This window comes from Sorex araneus, chromosome 9 (genome assembly GCF_027595985.1).
Source record: "Sorex araneus isolate mSorAra2 chromosome 9, mSorAra2.pri, whole genome shotgun sequence".
Classification (NCBI taxonomy): Eukaryota; Metazoa; Chordata; class Mammalia; order Eulipotyphla; family Soricidae; genus Sorex; species Sorex araneus.
Window position 1 is genome coordinate 18,917,578 of NC_073310.1, and position 22,587 is coordinate 18,940,164.

Below are 22,587 nucleotides of genomic sequence, written 5' to 3' on the forward strand. Positions count from 1 at the left end.
AACTCTGGACATTTGACACTTCCAAGGGGGCCAAAAAAAGTTTAAAGCAATGCCTTCATTAAATCTAGTATTTAATCCTCAGGGTGAGAAGACTATGACCACTTAAGATAATACTAATGAAATACCTACACAATGTTACTTTCCTCCCTACTTATAAAGAAACACAATTTCACTAGTTACAACGCCTACTTTTGTATAGCGATGGGGGGATTTGGAGGCCGGCTGCTTCTTCAGGTCAAGGCAAGCATCTCCATTTTCCGTTTCACCCAAACTTTTCCTATCCATGGCTTCTTGGGTCTAACAATTCTTTGCACCTGGAAGGGAAAGTAACACAAAGTTGTCACTAAAAGACAGTCCATTTTCAAAGATCTTGACTGTGTAAGAAACTGAAAACTCTTTTTTACCCGTTCAGTGACTAGTTCTCTAAAAACAAACGCTCACTGAACGATTCTGCTCTACACCAGAACCCACTTGGAAAACAACGACAGGTACGAGGTTCTCACTTCTAGTATTCTCAGCATCAACAAGGAAGGAAAGCAGAAGTGGAAGGTGCCCGGGACGGGGCTCCTACAGCCTTGGAGCAGCTTTCATGAAAAAAGAAACTAAGATTGGTTGCTGTCACCCATGGGGGCCGTCCGGGCAGGAGCGGGGAAGTTTCCAGGAGTGGGGGCAGGTAGGAGACGAGTTGGGGATCCGGAAAGTCGGGCGAGGGTGAAGTGCCTATCACTTTCCAATGGACGGCGCCAGCTGCCCCTTGTTACCCAGGGGCCGGGGCCCGGGTGCCCCTCGCCGGGCCGGCCGCACCTGTGGCCGTGGCAGGGGCGCCCGTGGCACGGGAGGGCGAATGCCGGCTTCAGCTCGGCTTCCCGGGGCTGCGACCCCCAACCCCCAGCCTCTCGCGCAGGCCCCGGCCCCGCGGCCTCCTTCGGAGGAAGGGCGGGGACGGCACTCGCGGAGGGGCGGCGGGCGGAGGGAGCGCGGAGGCCGAATCCCCGGCCCGGGCGCCCCGCGCTGGAGCCGGCGCAGGCCCCGGCGGCTCGGGCCCGGCCCGCCCCGCGAGCCTCGCGCCCCTGCCCACCCCTCGCCTCGCGCCCCGGCGCTCCCGTTCACGCACGCGACCCCGGGAGCATTGCGCCCGCGCCCCTTCTCCGCCCGCCGGCCCCCCCCCCCCACCACCACCCGGCGCGCGGAGTCCCGGAGCCCGCCGCCGCCGCCACCTGGCCCTTACTCGGTGCCTCCGCCGCGGGGCGGCCCTCCGTCTCGGCCGCCGCTCCCCTCCCCGCCGCCCGCGCCGCTCCGAGCGCTGCTCCGCGCGGCCTTCGCTCTCGCCCCCCACCCCCCCCCCCGCCCGCTCGGGATGTCTCTCCTCAGCCGCCGTAACCGCGGCCCGGCCCTCCGCCCCTCCTCCCCGGCACCCTCCCCCTAAATAACTCCCCACACGTCCCCGGGCCCCGGCACCGCCTTCGGCGCGGCGCGCCCGGATGTGAGGTGCCCTCGGCGGTGCCGGGCGGAAAAGCGAAACGCCGCGCCCGCTCCCGGGAGCCGCCGGCCCCTGCCCGCGCCCAGCGGCCGCCAGAGGAGGCGGAGGGCCGAGGGCGGCGGCGGCCAGGCTGGCCAGCGCGGGAAGAAGCGGAAAGCCCGCTCCCGTGCACGCAGGCGGTCGTGTCGGGCAGCCCCGAAGAGGACGCCGCGTTCCCACGCGCGCTGCGGGGGCGGGGCGAGCCGGGTGGGTGCTCGGGGCCCGCGACCCCCGCCCCGCCGCTCTCGGCTGGGGAAGGGGGTGAGTGCTGCCAGGGGGGCCGCGGCTGCGGCGTGGCGGACCCAGACACGCGATTCCCGTCGGGCCGAGGACCCCGGGCCTTCGCCAGTGGGAATCAGAGTTAGGCGAACCCGGGGCATTTGAACCTTCGGGTGTGGACTTGAACCCTCAGCTCTTTTTCCAAGCTCTTGGCTGGAGTTTTCTCCTTTCTCCAGTGCCGCCCCCCCACCCCACCCCCTCACCCCCCAAGTATACCCTGGCTTTGAGACTGAAGCGCGATGACGCGTGGCTGCATGACTCTGGCTTTTGACCGCGCTTAGGGCGACCGACAAATTCAATGAAATGTTCTTTTTCCCGCCCATCACCCGAATCTGGCTTTAGTCTGCTCGCGAAGGGGAAGTGCGAGTGTGGTTGGATGAAAATGAAATGGCGAAGGTTTCTACTTAGCCCCGAGACTCTGGCCTTCGGGGGGCGCAGGAACGCAAATTTAACCTCCCCACTTTGTGATCGGCGAAAGCAAGGGGCTGGTGGGGAGAAGTCAGGAAAGGTCTGACGGAGATGAATGCAAGCCTGGTCACCGTCCCGGCTTCCGGCCGGTGGAACCGCCAGGGTTGGTGTGAAATGATACGTGTCCGTGGAGAGGGAAATGTTAAATTTTCTCGTTACGGGGCAGTGAAATAAATCTACATTGTTATTTTTTTTCGAAGGGGCCCGCTTTGTTTGCGCTTCGGTTTCTTAATATGTGAAAGGAATAAGGGGGGCTCCACTGAACTAAAAATTCTTTTAAGAGTTGGGGCAATAGAGAAGACGATTAGGAATACCTTTTCCTTTTTGTCTGTAATGCTGAATAAGAATGTGTGTTTGGCCATCCTTTCAGACAAGAGGTAGAAAACTACAAAGACCATTTATTTTATTTTATTAATTTATTTTGACCTCTCCTGACTGCTCAGAGATCATTCTTGGTGGTGGCCAGGGGACCGTGTGGGGTATGGGGGAATCCATCCGGACGGCTGCGTACTATTGCTCCCGCCCCAAGGTCACTTTTTATTTTTTATTTTTTTGCTTTTTGGGTCACACCCGGCGATGCTCAGGGGGCTCTCCTGGCTCTGCACTCAGGAATTACTCCTGGCGGTGCTGGGGAGACCAAATGGGATGCTGGGACTCGAACCCGGGTGGGCCGCATGCAAGGCAAACGCCCTACCCGCTGTGCTATCCCTCCAGCCCCCCAAGATCATTTATTCTCGTGTTTAATTTTCTCATCTGCAAAGTCTGAAGATGATAACTTTTCAAGCTTACCTAGGGTAAGGTGTGTGGATTGTCTGAATTTCCGTAAATCGGTTGGATTAGCTTTATTCCTTGTAAGTGACAAACAATAGTGGTTTCATTATTTTTAGAACTGAATTTCTGGAATCTCGGTTCTACTTAATCCGGAGGGGGTGGGAGAAGGGAATAGAGGGGTATGAGGGGAGGTTTCTAATCCCTGAATCAGTGTAGAACCACAGTGAAGGTTGTATTATTGGAACCTCCTAAATCCTACTTCTGCTGCATAGTGTGAAACCTGACCTAGTCATTTCACCTTTAACGATGTTTATTCATCCGTCAAAAAAAAAAATAGTATATTTTCTTCAGACTCTTAGAGGGAATTAGAGATAATATTCTAAACACTGTATGAGTTATTTATTGCTGATTGCTGTGTAACCATCCCCAAATTGAGTGGCCTAATCCAACATTTATATTGCACCCAGATCTTTAATTTGACCATTTAATTTGGTTCAGATGGTGTCTGTTCCATTCAGTATCAGCTGGGGTTTCTGGAAGACTTAGGGCTAGGATCATCTAGTTACAATTACGAGTAACATGTTTGGCGGTTGGTGTTGGTTGCCTGCTGCTACCACTGGGCCTGCTGACGGGAACACACGTGGTCTCTCTGTGACCTGAGCTTCTTCACAACTTGTCAGCTGAATTCTCAGGGCAAGTGTTTGAACCAGATCCTGGCTGAACTACTGTGTCAGTTCTGCCACTTCACATTCTGTTCCTTGGAAGTCACGAAGGCTGACCTATATTCAAGGGGAGGTGACCTGAGCGCCACCTTTATATTAGGATATCAAAGAATTTGTGGACTTAGTATCAACATACAGGAAAATCTGCTCAAGCATGGGTGCAATCATAATCAATGCCTGATCTAGAGCCAATTTTCTAGGTTCTAGTTCTAGTTAGAACCTACTGTCCTGCCAGGTTCTTTAACATAGAAGTTCTACATCACAGCCGCTTTATTATAAAACCTTAGTTCCCAATTCCTTATTTCTCCAGCCTCAATTTCTCCTTATAAAAGAAGATAATTACCAATAGACATGAAGGTTTACTGAAGGAGAATCTATTTATTTCACCTGTGCAAAAGGTAGATGCTTAAAAAATTGTTTCGTTGTAGTTTGGAATGTTACTTCTCCTTGGCAGGAATGAGAATTTGTAACTCCAATGTCCCATTTTGCAAGTAGTAATCATTTTTCAAATACTAGTCCTGGAGAGTTCTTTGAGAGTAAGAAAAATGATTAGCTTGGGGGCTGGTGCGGTAGTACCAGCCTTGCACACAGCCGACCCAGGTTCGATTCCCAGCATCCCATATGGTCCCCCGAGCACTGCCAGGAGTAATTCCTGAGTGCAGAGCCAGAAGTAACCCCTGAGCATTGCTGGGTGTGACCCCAAAAGAAGAAAAAATGATTAGCTCTTTATTTAAGCATAAATAAGGTCTTGGCTTAGGTCCAGGTGAGTTTGCAAATGCGGCTGCAAGACCTCTTACAGCCTAGATCTCCCTCTCGGAGAACCAGGCAAGCTACCAGGATTTACTGCCCACACGGGAGAGCCTGGCAAGCTCCCCATGACCTATTCATATGCCAAACACAGTAACAATAATGGGTCTCATTCCCCTGACCCTGAAGAGTCTTTAATGTGGCACCATTGGGAAGGATGAGTAAAGAGAGGCTGCTAAAATCTCAGGGCTAGGATGAATGGAGACATTACTGGGCCCACTCCAGCAAATTGTTGATCAACAGGATGACAGTATATACATACCTCTCAGAGAGGCTGGCAAGCTACCAAGAGTATCCCACCTGCATGGGCAGAGCCTGGCAAGCTACCTGTGGTGTATTCGAAATGCCAAAAACAGTAATGATAGGTCTCATTCCCCTGACCCTGAAAGAGCCTCCGGTCATTGGGAAAATAAGGAAAGTAGGGAAAGGCTGCTAAAATCTCAGGGATAAGAGAAATAGAAATGCTACTGGTGCCTGCTCGAGTAAATCATGAACAACGGGATGATGGTGATACAGTGATACAGTGATACAAGAACTGAGCTGGAGCGGTACAGTGGGTAGGGCATTTGGTTTGCAACCAGCCAACCTGGACTCGATTCCGATGTCCTCTATGTTTCCCTGAGCCCTGCCAGGAGTAATCCCTGAGCATTGCCAAGTCAGCCCAAAAAGCAAAAAAAAAAAAAAAAAAGAGCTTAGACTAGTTTTAGAGTAAATAAATTTTATATTATTGGGACACTGAGTATCAGATTATTATTTATGGGCCAAAGAGAGTTCAGTGAGCTGAGAGCAAGCTATGTGCAGGAAGTTTTAGTTATATCTCCAGCGTTTCATTTACCTTGAGCACTGCAGTATGGCCCAAAAATGTAAAAATAGTAATTTAGTTTTGGGGCCACTGTGTGGCTCTTGGGCTTCGCTGACTTACTCCTGACAGTGCTCATAGGACTATGCAGTGCTGGGATCTAACTAGTGTTTCAAACCATACATTCCAGTCCTTTAAGCCATCTCTCCAGACCCCTGTAAATTATTTTAAAACTATGTGCTCAAATAATTTCTTGTAAGAAGCAAAAGATTGGTTCCCTTTCATGCTAACGTGAAATGTCATCTTCTTTGGGTTGGAAAACTAGTACAAAGATTAAGCTGTTTGCTCACCCTGCATGCTGCTGATGCTGGTTTGAACCCCAGAACTACCTGATTCCCTAAGCATCACCAGGAGTGATCCCTGAACATCACCAGGTTGGCCTCAGAACAAAACAAAACAGAAAAATCCCTAAAATTTAATTACAAAAATGTACGTGTAACAAAAAAGCAAATCACCTGAGTCAAATCCAAAGATCCAGCAAATTTTTATTTTAACATAAAATCATTCAAAAAGGGGGAGGGCAGAGTGATAGTATAGCAGAAGGGCATTTGCCTTGCACTTGGCCGACCTGGGTTCAGTCCCTGGCATCCCATATGGTAGTTCCTGAGTGCAGAGCAGGAGTGACCCCTGAGCATGCCGAGTGTGACCCAAAAAGAAACAAAAAAAGAAGTAACCTGGGGCTGGAGCAATAGTACAGCAGGTAGGGTTGTACGCAGGTTGCACGTGGCCAACCCGGGTTCTATTCCCAGCATGCCATTTGGTCCCCTGAGCACGCCAGGAGTAATTCCTTAGTGCATGAGCCAGGAGTAACCCCTGTGCATTGCTGGGTGTGACCCAAAAAAAAAAACACAAAAATAAACAAAAGAGAAGTAACCTGAGCATCACCGGGTGTGAACTGAAAAGCAAAAAATAAATAATTTAAAAAGGTGGGTACAGAGATATCTCTTACAGCAGGTAAGGCTGTTTGCACCAGGCCCACCAGATTCAATCCCCAACATTACATATGGTCCCTGAGCCCTACTAGGAGTGATCCCTGGTTTACAGCGCCAGGCATAAGCCATGAGCACCACCAGGTGTGGCACAAACAAAAAACCCAAACACATAAATTCTTAATTATTTAAATACATGGTGCTAGCCTTTGCATGCTCCTCTGGAAATCTTGTGAAAATCCAAATGACTACAAAGTACAAGGGAACAGCATATAAAAATGCCCTATGTAGGCCAGAGCAATAGTATAGCAGGTAGGGTGTTTCCCTTGTATGCAGCTGACCCAGTTTTAATCCCTGGCACACCTCAAACCCTGCAAGGGTGAGCCCTGAACACAGAGCCAGGAGTAAACCCTCAGCACTGCCAGTGTGACCAAAAAACAAAATGTAGCAGAACAAAAGTATACCGGTAGGGTCCTGACCTTGCACATGACTAACCCAGGTCCTAAGCTCTGACACCCATATTGTCCGCCGATCCCTGACTATAGAGATAGGAGTAAGCCCTGAGCACTGTCAGTTGTGGCCCCCAAACAAACAAATATAATTTAAAAAAAGAAAGGGGGAAAATGTTCATTTTTAGGGACTGGAGAGATAGTACAACGTGTAAGGCGCTTACCTTGCTTGCTGCCAGCCAGGGTTAAATTCTCCAGCATCCCATCCGGTCCCAATATTCTAAGCATCGCCAGGAATAATTCCTGAATGCAGAGCCAGGAGTAACTCCTAAGCATGGCTGGGTTTGGACCCCAAATAGCAAAACAAAAAGCCTCATCTATTCCCTCCACCTCTTATTCTGTAATTTCAGGGAGGACACAAATTAAAGGGGGAAAGGTAATTATTTCCCCGCCCTGTCTCATCCGTTTGGTTTTGGGCCACACCTGGTGGTTTTCAGGGATCACTCCTGGCAGTGCTGGAGGGAATCCTATGTGGTGCCAGGGATGAAACCAGGGTTGGCCTCCTGCAAGGCAAGTATTTCAACCCGTCCCCTCTCTCCAGCCTGTTAGTGACACGTGTGTGCACAGGAAACACAAGTTAAAAAAAAAAAAAAGAACTTAGAAGATGTGCAGAGAGAAAGGGGTTCCAGAGAAGTGTGTGTTCAAGACAGAACACAGGCTTCTCTGGAGTTAAAGTAAGCAAAGAAACAAAAGCAAGCAGGATAGGTGTTCCAGGGAGATAAGAGCAAGCTAATTAGTGATATTATATATGCGTACATGATATATACATTATATAGTTGTATATATAATGTCATAAGATTATCACATAATTAGATCTAATATGTAAAATATTAAATAACTATAATGTACATATACATTATATATAATGTATAACTGATACGTGATATACAGTTCGGAAGTTGTTCATGATTGCGTTTCAGTCATACAATGTTTCAACACCTGTCCCTTTACTAGGGTACATTTCCCACCACCAATGTCCCCAATATCTCTCCTGCCCCACCCCTGCAGCCTGACTCTATGGAGCGCGCTCTCTTTCCGTCTGTCTGTCTCTCTTCCTTTTAGGCACTGTGATTTGCAATACTGTGATTTCATTACTGAAACGGTATCATGCACCGCTCCCTCCCGCCCCAACGCCCTTGGTGGCAAACATCATACCATGAGCCTGCCTCCTGACCCTTGTTTTTTACTATTAGTGGCATTTTATTTATTTGCAAAGACTCAGACAGGAGCGATCAGGGTGCTGCGAGCCCTGATCACGCCGAGCCGTGCATCCCCAATGCTGCGAGCTCCAACCGTGCTCTAGCCACCCTCCGAATAGAGGCACAGGTAAGGACTACCCGACCTGCCGATCCTCAGCGACCTTTCAAAAGGAAGGAAGCGTCCTAACAAGACACTCTGGGATCGTTTAAGTCCGCAAGCGGCGGGGTGAGCGCTGCAGGCGGTTTCCGCTCCCCCGCCGCGTCCGCGCCGCCTGGGAGCCGCTCCGGCGGGGCGCAGGGCAGGGGCGGGGTGGCCCGCCCCGTCCCCGTGCTCGTCCCCTGACAGGAACCGCATCCCTGGAGCGCACGAGGCGTCACCGAGGGAGCTGCTCCGACACGGGAGCCCCTTCCTCTGAAGAGAAGCGGCTAGGCGGGCCGGCCTCCGGGAGCGGCGAGTGGGCTGCAGACCCGGCCCGGGCGCGCGCCTCAGAGCGGCCGGGCTCGCCGCGTGGGCGCAGCCGGCCGCCCCGAGGAGGCGTGTCGCGGGCCGGACTGAGGCTGCGCGGACGCCAGGGCCCCAGGCGGCGTCCCTCACGCCCGCCGCGTCGCCACGGAGACGGGGGCGGGGCCGGCGCGGCGTCCGGAGGCGCGGGAAGCCCAGCCAGCCGGGCCCCGGCCGCGCGGCCTGAGGAGGTCGCCCGCGTCGGCCGCTCCCGCCGAGACTTCCGCGAGGCGAGAGACCCGAGGGTTCGGCTCCCGCACGTCCGCGAGGCCTGGCCGGGTAATCCTGATTGTCTGGGGGACGGGGGTCGCCCGCGCGGGCCGGGAGCCCAGTGGCCGGCGCACGGCCTTCGGTGCCGGGCGGGCGAGCCTCGGGGTCCCAGCATCGGCTTGCCCCTACTCGGAGTGCTGGTGGTGCCGCCTCCCCGCTGGGGTTGTGGCCCGGGAGTTGCCGGGGTTCTGAAAACGCGCGCGCCTCATCACCAGTATCATCATCACCACCACCATCACCCTCATCCTCGTCATTAGTTTGCAGGGTGCTGCTTCTCTTTCTTGCCCGGGCCCCGGGGGTGCCGCATCCTTCCACGATTCCAGGGTGTGGCGAGAGGCTGCTGGGGCCGAGCGATCTTGCAAAGATCCGTAGCTCTGGACCGGGTCTGGAGAGAAAGAACAGCGGGTCGGGCGCTTGCCTTGCACGCGGCGTCGGAGGTTCGATCCCCGACACCCTGCCTGGTCTCCCGCGCTCTGCCAGGAGTGTTCTCTGAGCACCGCCGCGGGTGGCCCCCAAACTAAAACAGATAGCCTCCGAGAAGTTTTGATCTGCTAGCCCTTGCTGAGTGCCCGGGCGAGCGGCTGTTGGACACTGATTTTTCAGAGACCCTATTTGAATTCCTAAAGGACAAACTTTCCCCCTCCCCTGCTGCGGGAGATTGTTACTGGTCCTCCTTTGGCTGGGAGGTCATTACGATTTCATATTAGCATCTGATTAGAGGTGGAGTAAATGTTTGTTGAAGGAATGGTGTTAGGGACCCGTTCGAATACAGGTCCCTGTCTGATTATAACTTGAAACAACCACAGCTTATTGAGGTGAATTATGAAACGTGCTTAGTTTTATGCCTGACACAGTACTCGGCATCAAAAATGACATTTTTGAATCTAAACTATACTTTGTAGATGGCCTTTCAGGAGCCTGAGAGATTGTGCCACCACATTGAAATGAGGTGACAGACCTCATTTCATTCCCTGCATTGCTTGTGTGTGTGTGTGTGTGTGTGTGTGTGTGTGTGTGTGTGTGTGTGTGTGTGTGTGTGTTTTAGCACAGAACACAGAGAGCCAGAAGTAGCCCCTGAGCACCATGGGGGTGTTGTGGACGGGTGCTGTCCCTCCACCCCCAAATAAGATCTCCCAGTACTGACTGAGAGCCATGAAAAAGTAGGAGGTGTCAGGGAAGGCTTGCTTATCTTGGGACTTAAGATGAATTTTGGGTTTTGCTTTTCTTTGGTGGAATTATTTCCTGCTGTTGTTAGAAGCTGCAGAATAGTGTAGAAATGTCAAGATTCATCTACATTTTTACTTTTGTTTGTAGCCTCTCATTCTCCCCGTTTCCTTGGTGGCAGGTGGCCCATGTGTCCTGGTTGTGGGGCTCACCAGAGTTACTTGCACACTCAGCCACACTGTTCACTTTGTTCGTTGCAGTGCCCACACGCATACTTGTGTGCACTTTCCTGCTGTGGGGCTCACATCACATTTTATTATTTATTTATGTTTGGGTCTGGGGCACATCCAGTAGTGCTCAGGGCTTACTCCTGGCTTTGGGCTGGAGCATCACTCATGGCCAGGCTTAGGGGACGATATGGGTTGCCACGATCAAAACCAGGTCAGCCTCGAGCAAGGAAGTCACCCTACCCACTATACTGATTCTCTGGCCCCTCACACATACTTTTACCTGTGGTGATCACCAGGCAGCACTGCATAGCCTATGCCTGCCCTAAGGGGCACTATATACTCTTTCTCTACCCAAACGCTGCAGCTTGCAGAAGGGGTGGGTTCCCTTCTCATTCTGAGGAACTGCCCTAACACCCCCAGATCAGCCTGCCTGGGCCTCACTGACCCCCTGTTCTCTGCCCACCTTACAGAGGGCAGTGTGCAAGGCAAACGCCCTACCTGCTATATCATCTCTCCAGCCCCCTCACCTATTCCTCTCTTTTAGTTTTGATTTTAGTTTTGGGTGACCCAACTGTGCTCAGAATTTACTCATGGCCTCAGGATTTAGGGATCACTCCTGGTGGCAAGAGGTTGTGGGGAGGGGCATGAAACGTGGTGCAGGGGAGGCAGCAGTGTGCAAGGCAAGTGTCAGCCTGTATACTGACACTTAGCCTGTTGACTGAGCCCTCATCTCTTTTACTTCTGTTTTCCTTTTTTTTTCCCTTTGTTTTTTTTGGGCCACACTTGGTGGTGCTCAGGGCTTACTCCTATTGCTATGTGCAGGAATCCCTCCTGGTGGGTTCAGGGTGCCAGGGATTGAACGTGGGTCAGCTGCATGCAAAGCAAGCACCCCAGCCCCATTTTGCTTCTGTCTTTTTTGGTGTTGGGGTCACATTTTGGCTGAACTCAGGGTTTACTCCTGGCGTTGTAATCAGGGATGACTTGTGGGACCGTATGTTTTCCCAGGGGTAGAACTTGGTCACCCCTATATAAGGCAATGGCTTTACCTGCTGTACTATCTCTCAGGCTTGCTTGTATTATTGAAAACTTTTGGGCCACACCTGGGGGTGCTGAGGAGAAGGTGATGGGTGGAGGGACAGAGTCACTGGTGTGCTACTCAGAAGCCACTCCCAGATGTCCCCTGGACTGTGCTGTTTATATGGGCCCAGCTTGCTTTTTAACTCTTTGCCATTTCACTCATCCTGTCCCAAACATTCTGTTTTTGTTTGGGGGCCACACCCATCAGTACTTAGCGTTAACATCTGTCTCTGAGCTTACAAATCACTCCTGGCAGCCACTCCTGGCAGCCGTGGGGGACCATATGTTGTGCCAGGGATTGAACCCTGCATGTGAGGCTAGCACCTTCCCCAGGGTTTTACCTCTCTGGTCCATCTTGCACATTCTGGTTAGAGTGCTTACTGGGAGGCTCTATGATGCTCACATGTTGTTTTTTTTTTTTAATTTTTAGATTTTTTTTTTGCTTTTGTGGGCACACCCGGTAATGTTCAGGGAGGGATTACTCCTGGCTCTGCACTCAGGAATTTCTCCTGACGGTGGTCGGGGGACCATATGGGATGTCGGGGATCGAACCCGGGTTGGCCATGTGCAAGGCAAATCCCCTACCCACTGTACTATTGCCCCGGCCCTCACATGTATTTTAGCTGAGGCCAGACTCCTGTTCTTAGTGCTTGCACATCTTTTAGGTGTGGCGCTTGGGGGGGTGGAAACTTTAATTGTGTGTGCCCTTACACACATGGCTGGGCACTAGCGATCCCACAAACTCTGTTGTGGCTGCTGACGATCCTAAATGGCTGACTTGGGGGACCAGGCACCATACGTTCAGTTGAAACTAATGACTTGAGGCTCTCATGGCGGATATATTTGCCATTAAGTTGTTTCTTAGACTTCCACCCTCTTTTACCAATTTTTTTTTTTTTTTTTTGCTTGTTGGGTCACACCTGGCGATGCACAGGGGTTACTCCTGGCTCTGCACTCAGGAATTACCCCTGGCCGTGCTCAGGGGACCATATGGGATGCTGGAATTCGAACCCGGGTCAGCTGCGTGCAAGGCAAATGCCCTACCCACTGTGCTATCGCTCCAGCCCCCCCCCCCTTTTTTTTTTTCAGTTTTTGCATCTCACCCAGTGGTACTCAGGGCTTATTCCTGGCTCTGTGCTCAGGAATCACTCCTGGCAGGCTCAGGAGGCCATATAGGGTGATGTTAGGGATCAAAACCAGGTCAGTGTTGTGCAAGACAAGTGCCCTCCCTGCTGTACTACTGCTCAAGCCCCAGCCCCTTTTCCATTTTTAAATTGCTATTTGTCTTTCTCATTATTGGGTTGTAATGAAACTAAACTAACAAATGTAAATAAAATAATGTCACTCTCATCCCGTTGCTCATCCATTTGTTCGAGCGGGCATCAGTAACGTCTCTCAATTGTGAGACTTATTTTTTTTTTTTTTTTGCTTTTTGGGTCACACCCAGCGATGCTCAGGGGTTACTCCTGGCTTTGCACTCAGGAGTTACTCCTGGCGGTGCTTGGGGGACCATATGGGATGCCGGGGATCGAACCCGGGTCGGCCGCGTGCAAGGCAAACGCCCTACCCGCTGTGCTATCGCTCCGGCCCCTTGTGAGACTTATTTGTTACTATTTTTGGCACATCCAATACGCCATGGGTAGCCGTGCCGGCGCATACTTTGTAAAATTCTGGATGCCTCTCAAGAAGTGCTCAGGGGACCAGGGCCACTCTTGGTGATTCTTGGCCAACCAGGTCAGATGGTTGAAGCTGGTATCTTAGGATGAGTTCATTCCCTGTTGTTATAGGGATTCCAGGACCGCAGGTGGTGGTACTAGGCGACCTTATGATGCCAGGATCAAACTAGGGTTGGTACATGAAAGACATGTGCCTTACCTCCTGTACTGTCTCCCCAACCTCAGTAATTTTGCTACCATATTGAAATCTAGCTCCAAGGTTCTTTGAAGTTTTGCAATTACTTCCCCCCATTCAGCAAGAGAGAGCAAGTATTTACACTTTCTTCTTTAGTGGGAAAGAGTACACCTAGGTTTTTCTCCCATTCTGAGACTTGGGGGTCATTCCTCAAGTACTGTCAGAGTGCGAAAGAGCAAACCAGTTCTCCACGTGCAAAGCCTACATACCAGTCCTTTTGAGCTAGCTTTCCAGCTCTCTCTTCACTGCAAGTTATTTTTTTTTGTTTGTTTGTTTTGTTTCTGGGCCACACTCCACTGTGTTTAGTGCTTACTCCTGGCTTTATACTCAGAGTTCACTCCTGGTGTTCTTGGGGGACTCTATCAGTTGCTGCAGATAAGTTACAGGAAAATGTCCAATTTCCCTGTAACTTATCAAGATAGATATATCTTAAGATTTGGGGAGCCGGAGAGTAGTTACAGTGCACAGGGCGATTGCCTTGCATGTGACTGTCCTGAGTTTGATTCCCATCACCTCAGATAGTCTCCCGAGCCCCACCAGGAATGATATTTGAACTTAGAGCCAGAAGTAAACATCGAGCATTGTGGCTAGAGGGATAGTACAGGGGTTAAGGTACTTACTTGTCTTGTGGCTGGAGCGATAGTACAACAGGTAGGATGTTTGCTTTGTACATGGCCAACCCAGGTTGGGTCCCGGCATCCCATATGGTCTCCCGAGCACCACCAGGAGTGATTCCTGAGTGCAGAGCCAGGAGTAACTCCTGAGCATTGCCGGGTGTGACCCAAAAAGAAAAAAAAAAAAAAAGGCACTTGCCTTGCATGTAGCTGACCTGGGGGTTTGATCCCCCTCACTGCATATAATCTTCCAAACATTGCCAGGAGAGATCCCTGAGCACAGAAATCTGAGGTGCCAGGTAATTGTTCTTTTTATTCTTTTTCTTATAGTTAGAAGTGGAAGATAAAAGAGCATCTGATTCACGAAGAGTCTGGTTATGAAGAAGTGTACGTCAAGTCACTGGTTGAATTTCCATCAAAAGGGGGTTAAAGAGAGAATGGAGAGGAAGGTTGATTCTAGGTAAGTGATGAAACTGGGCAAAAAACAAAATAAAAAAACCCTAAACTGGGGCTGGAGCAATAGCACAGCAGGTAGGGCATTTGCCTTTCATGCGTCTGACCTGGGTTCAATTCCCAGCATCCCATATGGTCTCCTGAGCACTGCCAGGAGTAATTCCTGAGTGCATGAGCCAGTAGTAATCCCTGTGCATCGCTGGGTGTGACCCAAAGAAAAATAAAAACCCTGAACTAAAATTAGGATCTACGTAAAAGCATGTAAACATTTATGTGTGAAAATAATAAGTAATAAAAAATCCTCCTATGTCACAAGTGATATGATAGGGATTTGGGTGAGGATTTGTGCTTTTAGTATTTTGGATTTCTTATCTAAAGTATAGAATATGATGAACAGTTTATACCATATGTCACTGTTTAAAGCCATTTCAGACAGCTAGAAAGATAGGAAGGTAAGGTGCTTGATTTATAAATAATCGACCCGGATTTTAAAATTTTTAAATTTTCATTGAATCACCATGAGATACATTTACAAAGCTTTCATGATCAAATTTCAGTCATACAGTGTTCCGACACCCATCGCTCCACCAGTGAACATTTCTCACCACCAATACCTGCCAGACCCTCCCCCCACCAGCCTACGTCTATGGCAGGTGCTTTTCTTCTCTGTCTCTTTCTCTCTTCTTTTGGGCATTATGACTTGCAATACAGATGCTGAGAGGCCATCATGTTTGGTCATTTACCCACTTTCAGCACTCATCTTATAATGGTCCATTCTCTATCCCAATTGCCCTCTCCCCCTTCCCTTGAGGCAGCTTCCAACGGTGGATCAATTTGCCTGGCCCTTGTTTCTACTGTCCTTGGGTGTTAGTCTCATACTATCTTTTTTATATCCCACAAATGAGTGCAGTCATTCTATGTCTGTCCCTCTCTTTCTGACTTGTTTTACTCAGCATGATACTCTCCAGATCCATCCATTTATAAGCGAATTTTTTTCATTACTTCATTTTTCCTAACAGTTGTATAGTATGAACCCAGTTTTGATCCTAAGCACTGCACATGGTCCCCTGCATATGATTGTCTGGGCGTGATTCCTGATCACAGAGCCAGGAGTAAGCCGTGAGAACTGCTGAGTGTGGCTTCCCAACCAAAACAACAACAACCCTCCCTCACCCACCCCCAGGCCATTATAAGTTTAATGTAGAAATATCCATCATTAAGTTCTGTTTTTGGTGCAGAAGAAGGTAGTATGGTAGATGAGCTGTTTGCCTTGCTTGCATGCACTGATCTCAGTTCCATATCTGTGACACCTGTGACACAGGTGTGACACCACCAGGGGTGGTCCCCGAGCACAGACCAGGAGTAAGCCTTAAGCACAGCTGGTGTAGTCCCCAAATCAAAATAAATAATATTCTGATTTTGAGCACAAATGAGGATGATTTTCTTGACATTCTAAATTACAACGTCAAGGCTAGTTATCTATTGTGTCTTTCTCCTACTTTAAAAATTTTTTTCTTACAAAGTGGATGTTTCCACTAAACTTACATTGTTTTTTATTTTTCATTGAATCATTGTGAGATAGAGTTACAAAGTTGTTTGTGATTGAGTTGTTTCATTCATACAATATTCTAATAACCTGTCCCTTCATAAATTGGTATTGTTGTCACGAGACAGCAGAATATAGCATTTCTAAAAAGTTAAAATAATGAACAAATTAGGAGTTCTAGAAGAGCAGAAAGAAAGGGTCACAGGTAGTCCACAAAGGCATTAGAGCTTATCTTTCTCTTGAATTTTATTTGTTTTTCACTTTGTTGCCATACCCAGCAGTACTGAAGGGCTACTCGCAGCCCTGTATTGGGAAGGGGGCAGGGGTGTGGGTGGAGTTATTTGTTTTGGTGGTGCTCAGGAAACCATGTGGTGCCAAGAATTGAACCCTGGTTTTCCATATGCAAAGCATATACTCAGCCCATTGAGATACTTCTCCCAGCCCCAACAGTTGAGCTTTTTTGTGGGGGGGAGTTGTGGGGGTCTTGGGGATCATACCCTATTCCTGGTTCTGTGGTCAGGGATCACTTCAAGCGGGTTTGGGGACCAAACCCAAGAATGCTGCATGCAAAGCAAGTGCCTCTCTGCTGTACTGTCTCTCCAGCCCAATAGTTGAGTTTGTTTCACCAGCTTTTTATTCCCAGAAAATATGCATACTTCTTCATTAAACTTTTTTTTTTTTTTCTTTTTGGGTCACACCCGGCAATGCACAGGGGTCATTCCTGGCTCATGCACTCAGGAATTAGCCCTGGCGGTGCTCAGGGGACCATATGGGATGCTGGGATTCGAACCCGGGTCGGCCGCGTGCAAGGCAAACGCCCTACCCGCTGTGCTATCACTCCAGCCCCTTCATTAAACTTCTTTGAATCTACTTATTCATGTAGTTATATTCTATATCTCAAACAGGTTCAAACAAGAGTTTTATCTAGTTATCTGCATGAGACATCTTGTTATCTAGACAACACATGTTGTCTAGGGCATCCAACGCTACCAAAACCTCTGATTAGACTCCGGACATCCCATGCCCTCCACAAATTGACACCATAGGGCATATTGAGAAGTAGGGTACACACAGGGCAGTGGAACTTTATTTTTTGTTTGCTCTTTTGAGGGGGGTAAGGGGAACACCTGGCAGTGCTTAGAGCTTATTCCTGGTTCTGCATTCAGGGGTCACTCCTGAAAATTCTCAGGGGACCATAGGCAGTACCAGGGATTGAACTGGACTCATCTGTATGCAAGGCTAGCTCCTGAACCCTTATACTATTGCTTTGGCCTGTAATTTTCCTTAGTCCTATAGATGTTAAGTGTTGGTGAAAAGTCCCTTAGCATCGGGTGCTTTGGGGCAGGGTAGCCTTTGGAGACAAATTGGATCCATACTCAAGTTGTTGAGTTAAGGGATTGGAGGGGAACATACCTAAAGAACTATGTTGTAAGAAAGACCAAGATTATAGTGTCTAGGAGAAAGAAAGAGATTTCCAGATATGAGTATTAGAACAACAACAATAATGATGATGAAATTAATCACTTCTGGAGTAATAGCCAACCACCTAGTATTGCTTTCCATCTTTCAATCATGGTTGCTTTCTGTTCTTTTGATTCCAAATGGAAGAATCCAGATTCGTATATCTTTTTTTTTTTTTTTTTTTTTTTGCTTTTTGGGTCACACCTGGCGATGCACAGGGGTTACTCCTGGTTCTACACTCAGGAATTACTCCTGGCGGTGCTCAGGGGACCACATGGGATGCTGGGATTTGAACCCCGGTTGACTGCGTGCAAGGCAAACGCCCTACCCGCTGTGCTATCATTCCAGCCCCCCTAGATTCGTATATCTTTAAAGAATTTACACATAAAAGATTGCAATTTATTAACAAAACTCAGATTAATAGGGATGAACGTATATTTGCCCGACCAATTATTATTATTATTACATCTTGATTTCATCAAGGGGATGTAACCACAGATGGCTAATTAGAGTGTTTTCTTTAGAGCTAAGATAGCATTTTGTTGTTGTTGTTGTTGTTTTTGGTGGGGACTGTTTGAGTTTGTGTTTTTGGGCCACACCTGGCAATACTCAGGAATAATTCCTGGCAGACTTGGGAGACCATATGGAGTACCAGGGATTGAATTTGGGTCACCTACTTGTAAGGAAAGCACCTTACTTGAACTGGAATCATCTGTATGCAAGGCTAGCTCCTTAGCCCTTATACTATTGCTCTGACCCTATAATGTTCCTCTGTATTATCGCTCGAGCCCCCTTTGTGTTCTTTTAAATTTATGAAAAGTCAGTTAACTCTCTCTCATTGCATTTTTTTTGTGTGTGTGTGGGGGGGGCACACCTAGTGATGCTCAGGAGTTACTCCTGGCTCTGAACATGGGAATTAGTCCTGGTAGTGCTAAGGGGACCAGATGGGATGCTGAGGATTGAACCCTGGTCAGCCTCATGCAAGCCTAGTGCTGAACTATCTCTCCAGCTCCTCTAATTTTTGTCTGTATTTGTAATGCCAGAGATTGAACTCAAGACTTTACACATGCTAGGCATGAGCTCTAATGCTGAGCCATGTCCTGAATCCCTTATTTTTTCTTTTTCTTTTTCTTTTCATTTTTTTTTTTGTGGTGCAGTGGATTGAACCCAGGACTTTATACAAGGCAAGTGTCCTACCATTGAGTCACATTTATAACCCTTATTCCTACTGTTTTTTTGGCTTTTTGGGCTACACCTGGCAATGCTCAGGGGTTACTCCTGGCTCTTCACTCAGGAATCTTTCCTGGTGGTGCTTGGGGGACCTTATGGGATGCCAGAGAGTGAACCTGAGTCAGCCACGTTCAAGGCAAATGCTCTCCCTACTGTGCTATCGCCCTGGGCCCTATTCCTACTTTTGATATGTCTTCTTACTTACTTGGTTAATCTAGTTAACACCTTGGTAATTTTGATTAAGAAATCTTAACAGTTATTTTAAACTACTTTGAGTTACATTTCTTTTTCTTACAACCATGGATAACAATTATTAGTACATAAAAGTGAGGTTTTTTTTTTTCTGGTATTTACTGGTTATTGGACAAAAATGGTAGCCAGAATAGCTTAAAGCAATGTTTCTCAGGGGCTGGAGAGATGGTACGGCAGGTAGGGGGCTTGCCTTGCATGTAACTGACCTGGGATTGATCCCTAGCCCACATAAGGTCCACCAAACTTTGCCAGAAGTGATCCCTAAGCACAGATCCAGGAGTAAGCCCTGAACACTGTTGGCGTGGCCCCCAAATAAAAATCATATCTGGGGCCGGAGCGATAGCACAGCGGGTAGGGCGTTTGCCTTGCATGCAGCCGACCCGGGTTCGATCCCTGGCATCCCATATGGTCCCCCAAGCACCGCCAGGAGTAATTCCTGAGTGCAGAGCCAGGAGTAACCCCTGAGCATCGCTGGGTGTGACCCAAAAAGCAAAAAAAAAAAAAAATCATATCTGAATATAATTCTTAATTCTTTTTTGAAATTGTTTAGGCCACACCTGGTGGTGCCCAGGTATTATTCCTGGATCTGCACTCAGGGATCACTCTTGGTGAAGCTCAAGCAATCATGTGGGGTGCCAGAGATCGAACTGAGGTTGGCCACATGCAACGCAAGTGCTCTACCCACTGTATCTCCAATTCCTAATTTTTTTTTGATTTTTGGGTCACACCTGGCGATGCACAGGGGTTACTCCTGGCTCTGCACTCAGGAACCACCCCTGGTGGTGCTCAGGGGACCATATGGGATGCTGGGAATCGAACCCGGGTCAGCCGCGTGCAAGGCAAACGCCCTACCTGCTGTGCTATTGCTCCAGCCCCACTAATTTATTTTTAACGTAAAGGAATCCATTTCCAAATTGTAAGTAAAATGCTTTTTAAAAAATTTATTTTATTTTTATTATTTTTTTAAATTAATAGTTTATTTTTAATTAGTGAGTCAACGTGAGGGTACAGTTACAGATTTATACATTTTTGTGCTCATGTTTCTCCCTTACAAAGTTTGATAACCCATCCCTTCACCAGTGCCCATTCTCCACCACCAGTAAACCCAACATCCCTCCCCCCCTCCCCAGTCCCGTCTCCCCCCACCCACCCCACACTGCCACTATGGCAGGATATTCCCTTTTGTTCTCTCTCTCTGATTAGGTGTTGTGGTTTGCAATAAAGGTGTTGAGTGGCCATTGTGTTCAGTCTCTAGTCTATATACGGCCTGCATCATCTTTCCCCCACATGACCTCCAACCACATTTTAGTAAGTAAAATGCTTTAAACGGATTCTTTAAGTTAGGGTGTAGCTCAGTGCTAGAGCACTTACATTGCTTGTATGAGACACTCAGCAGGATCCCCAGCATGGCAGAAACAGAGACTCCTTTTTTCTTTTTGTTTTGGGGCCACTCCTGATACTCCGGGCTTACACCTGGCTCGGCTCTGTACTTAGGGAACACTCCAGGTGGACTCCAGACTATATAGGGGCTAGGGATCGAACCCAAATCTGCTGCATGCAAGGCAAACACCTGACCCTCTCTGCTCTCTCTAGTCCCCCTTGCAATGACTCTTAAGAAGAGTCTTAAGACTCTTAAAAAGATTGTTAGGATTAATGAATCTAATGTACCCTCTACAGCTGACCTCAAAGCCTAGAAGTATCTACTTCCTCTGGCAAGCAGGTATTCTGTTAGAGATTGGTCTTTTTATTGTTTTAAAACATATTTATCAGTGTAAATTAGAGTATTTATTTAACTTTGTATGTTAAGAGGTTTCTGCATCACCTACATGGATAATTTGATTCTTTACCATCTTCCTCAAATTTAATTCATTTCTTTTAGGGATGGTGCTGTCAAGAAACCTTATTCTTCAAAGATAGTGTCCAACAAGAAAAATTCTTCATTCTCTGGGATTCGGAACAAGTTATCTAGTACCAGACATCTGGTGCCATATCATGTCGAACATACTTGTACCCGAAGAGCCCGCTTACGAGAATTGCGTATCAGGTGAGGTTGTGAGGTTGTGTTTCTTCAGGGGTGCTATACCCGATGACCTTGCTTAGGGCATAATCCTAGCTCTGTGCTCAGGGATTACTCCTGGGTCTGCTGTGTGCAAGGCAAGCGCCTATCCTCTGTACTATCTCTTCAGCCTCATGTTCTCCCCTATTGTCTAAAATGAGAGAATGGGGCCAGAGAGCGAGTGTACAGGGGTTAAGGCACTTGCCCTGCATGTACCTGATTCTAGTTTAGTGCCCGGCACCACTTGTGGTCTCTTGAGCACCTGCCAAAGTCACTTCTGAGCATCATCAGGTATGATCCTGAGCTCCCAAGTCCCTGCTCCCCAAACATGAGATGATTCTTTTTCTACAGTCTCTTTTAGTTGCAAACATTGATGCTTGCTGCTCATAGCGTGGTGTTCAAATGAAATGGATATGTAGGAATGTGCAGACATGATTTCTGTGGTTGAGTCTTTTTATTGACATTCTCCAGTTGTATTCTAGAATGTGTAAGGTCACATTGTGTAGGAAAAGCCTAAACATGAACCAAGTTAAAAAAAAAATCATCACTTTTTGCTATTCTTGATTACATCTGTCAAAGGCATTAAATTAATTCATTCTATTAAAACATATCAGGTGCCTGTTTGGTCAGATGTTCGTTCTATGCTAGATGTTGAGAATGCAAGGGGAGTAAGACCTTCTTGGTCTGTGACCTTTTGAAAGCTTTAAATGAATTAGGCCTGGCAGATTAAACAAGCCACAATAACTAGGTGTGAGAAGTGCAGTGAGAGGAGAAGGATGTCGCACTATGGGCCCATGTAGCAAAACCAAGCCTGCTTGTGTGACCACTAGTACTTCCTGGAGGAAGGAGTTTTAAGTTGTGATAATTTAAGATTAAACCAGATTGGGGTCAGAGAGAGAGCTCAGCAGGCAGGGACTGTGCCTTGAATACTGACCCCAATTCTGTCCCTGACACCTCATATGGTCCTCTGAGCACTGCCAGCAGTTATCCCTGAGCGAAGAGTCAAGAATGAGTCCTGAACAGATCTGGTTGTGCCCCCCTCTCCAAAAACAAACCTACACCAGATAAAGGGTAGAAGAAAGAGTATTTCAAGCTGGGCCCAAATATGAATTGACCAAGATAACTTAGCTCTGTATGTGTCAGTCACTGTGTTCTAAGACAGGAAACCTGTTCTTAGGAGTTCAAAGTGCAGAGGGAGCAACGGTAAGCAGCTGGTGACTCTGATAATGTTTCACAAGGATGAACAGAGTGTGGAGAGAATAGAGTTACTCATTCTGCTTCATGTGGGGTGGGGTGGGGGTGGGGACACACCCAGTGGTGCTCAGGGTTTACTTCTGGCTCTGCACTCAGGAATTACTCATTACTCCTGGCAGTGCTTGGGGACCACGTGGGATGTCAGGGATTGAACCTGGTTGGCCTTACCCACTGTACTGTCTCTATGGTCCCATTGAGCTACTCATTCTTTTCCAGTCTGGATCTGGGAAGGTCCAGGAAGGCTTCACCTAGGAATAAGCATTGAAGAAGATGATGGGTGGGTGGGCATTTTCCAGGCATTTTAGGCATAGGGATGCTATGAACAAAAGCATTGTCAAGACCTTCATTTCTTCAACTTTGAGATCTTTGTTGACTAACTATATTGGAAGTAATTTTTTTTTTTTTTTTTTTGCTTTTTGAGTCACACCTAGCAATGCATAGGGGTTACTCCTGGCTCTGCACTCAGGAATCACCCCTGATAGTGCTCAGGGGACCATATGGGAAG

General features: G+C 48.3%; 2 protein-coding genes and 1 non-coding gene across 13 annotated transcripts in view; 1 reads left to right on the forward strand and 2 right to left on the reverse strand.

Annotated features, from left to right (window-relative positions):
- EIF4ENIF1 (eukaryotic translation initiation factor 4E nuclear import factor 1) overlaps positions 1-1,333 on the reverse strand; it is a 59,350-nt gene extending 58,017 nt beyond the window's left edge. For 6 of the 7 annotated variants that reach the window (XM_055147526.1, XM_055147525.1, XM_055147524.1 and 3 more), the window contains exons 1-2: positions 1,229-1,333; positions 190-314 (exon numbers count right to left, since the gene is read on the reverse strand). In XM_055147526.1, the coding sequence (XP_055003501.1) occupies positions 190-285 (96 nt within the window). In that variant the 5' untranslated portion in view covers positions 286-314; positions 1,229-1,333. Of the gene's footprint in view, positions 1-189; positions 315-503; positions 898-1,228 lie in introns of those variants that run through there. The other variant, XM_055147521.1, reaches the window with a different exon arrangement.
- Positions 1,334-1,603: 270 nt separating this feature from the next.
- SFI1 (SFI1 centrin binding protein) overlaps positions 1,604-22,587 on the forward strand; it is a 103,282-nt gene continuing 82,298 nt past the window's right edge. For 4 of the 5 annotated variants that reach the window (XM_055146778.1, XM_055146780.1, XM_055146775.1 and 1 more), the window contains exons 1-3: positions 8,678-8,843; positions 14,161-14,290; positions 20,652-20,816. In XM_055146778.1, the coding sequence (XP_055002753.1) occupies positions 14,208-14,290; positions 20,652-20,816 (248 nt within the window). In that variant the 5' untranslated portion in view covers positions 8,678-8,843; positions 14,161-14,207. Of the gene's footprint in view, positions 2,370-8,677; positions 8,844-14,160; positions 14,291-20,651; positions 20,817-22,587 lie in introns of those variants that run through there. The other variant, XM_055146777.1, reaches the window with a different exon arrangement.
- Positions 8,081-8,212, reverse strand: LOC129399005 (U8 small nucleolar RNA). Its single transcript, XR_008626855.1, has one exon. It is a non-coding gene; the product is annotated as a U8 small nucleolar RNA (small nucleolar RNA).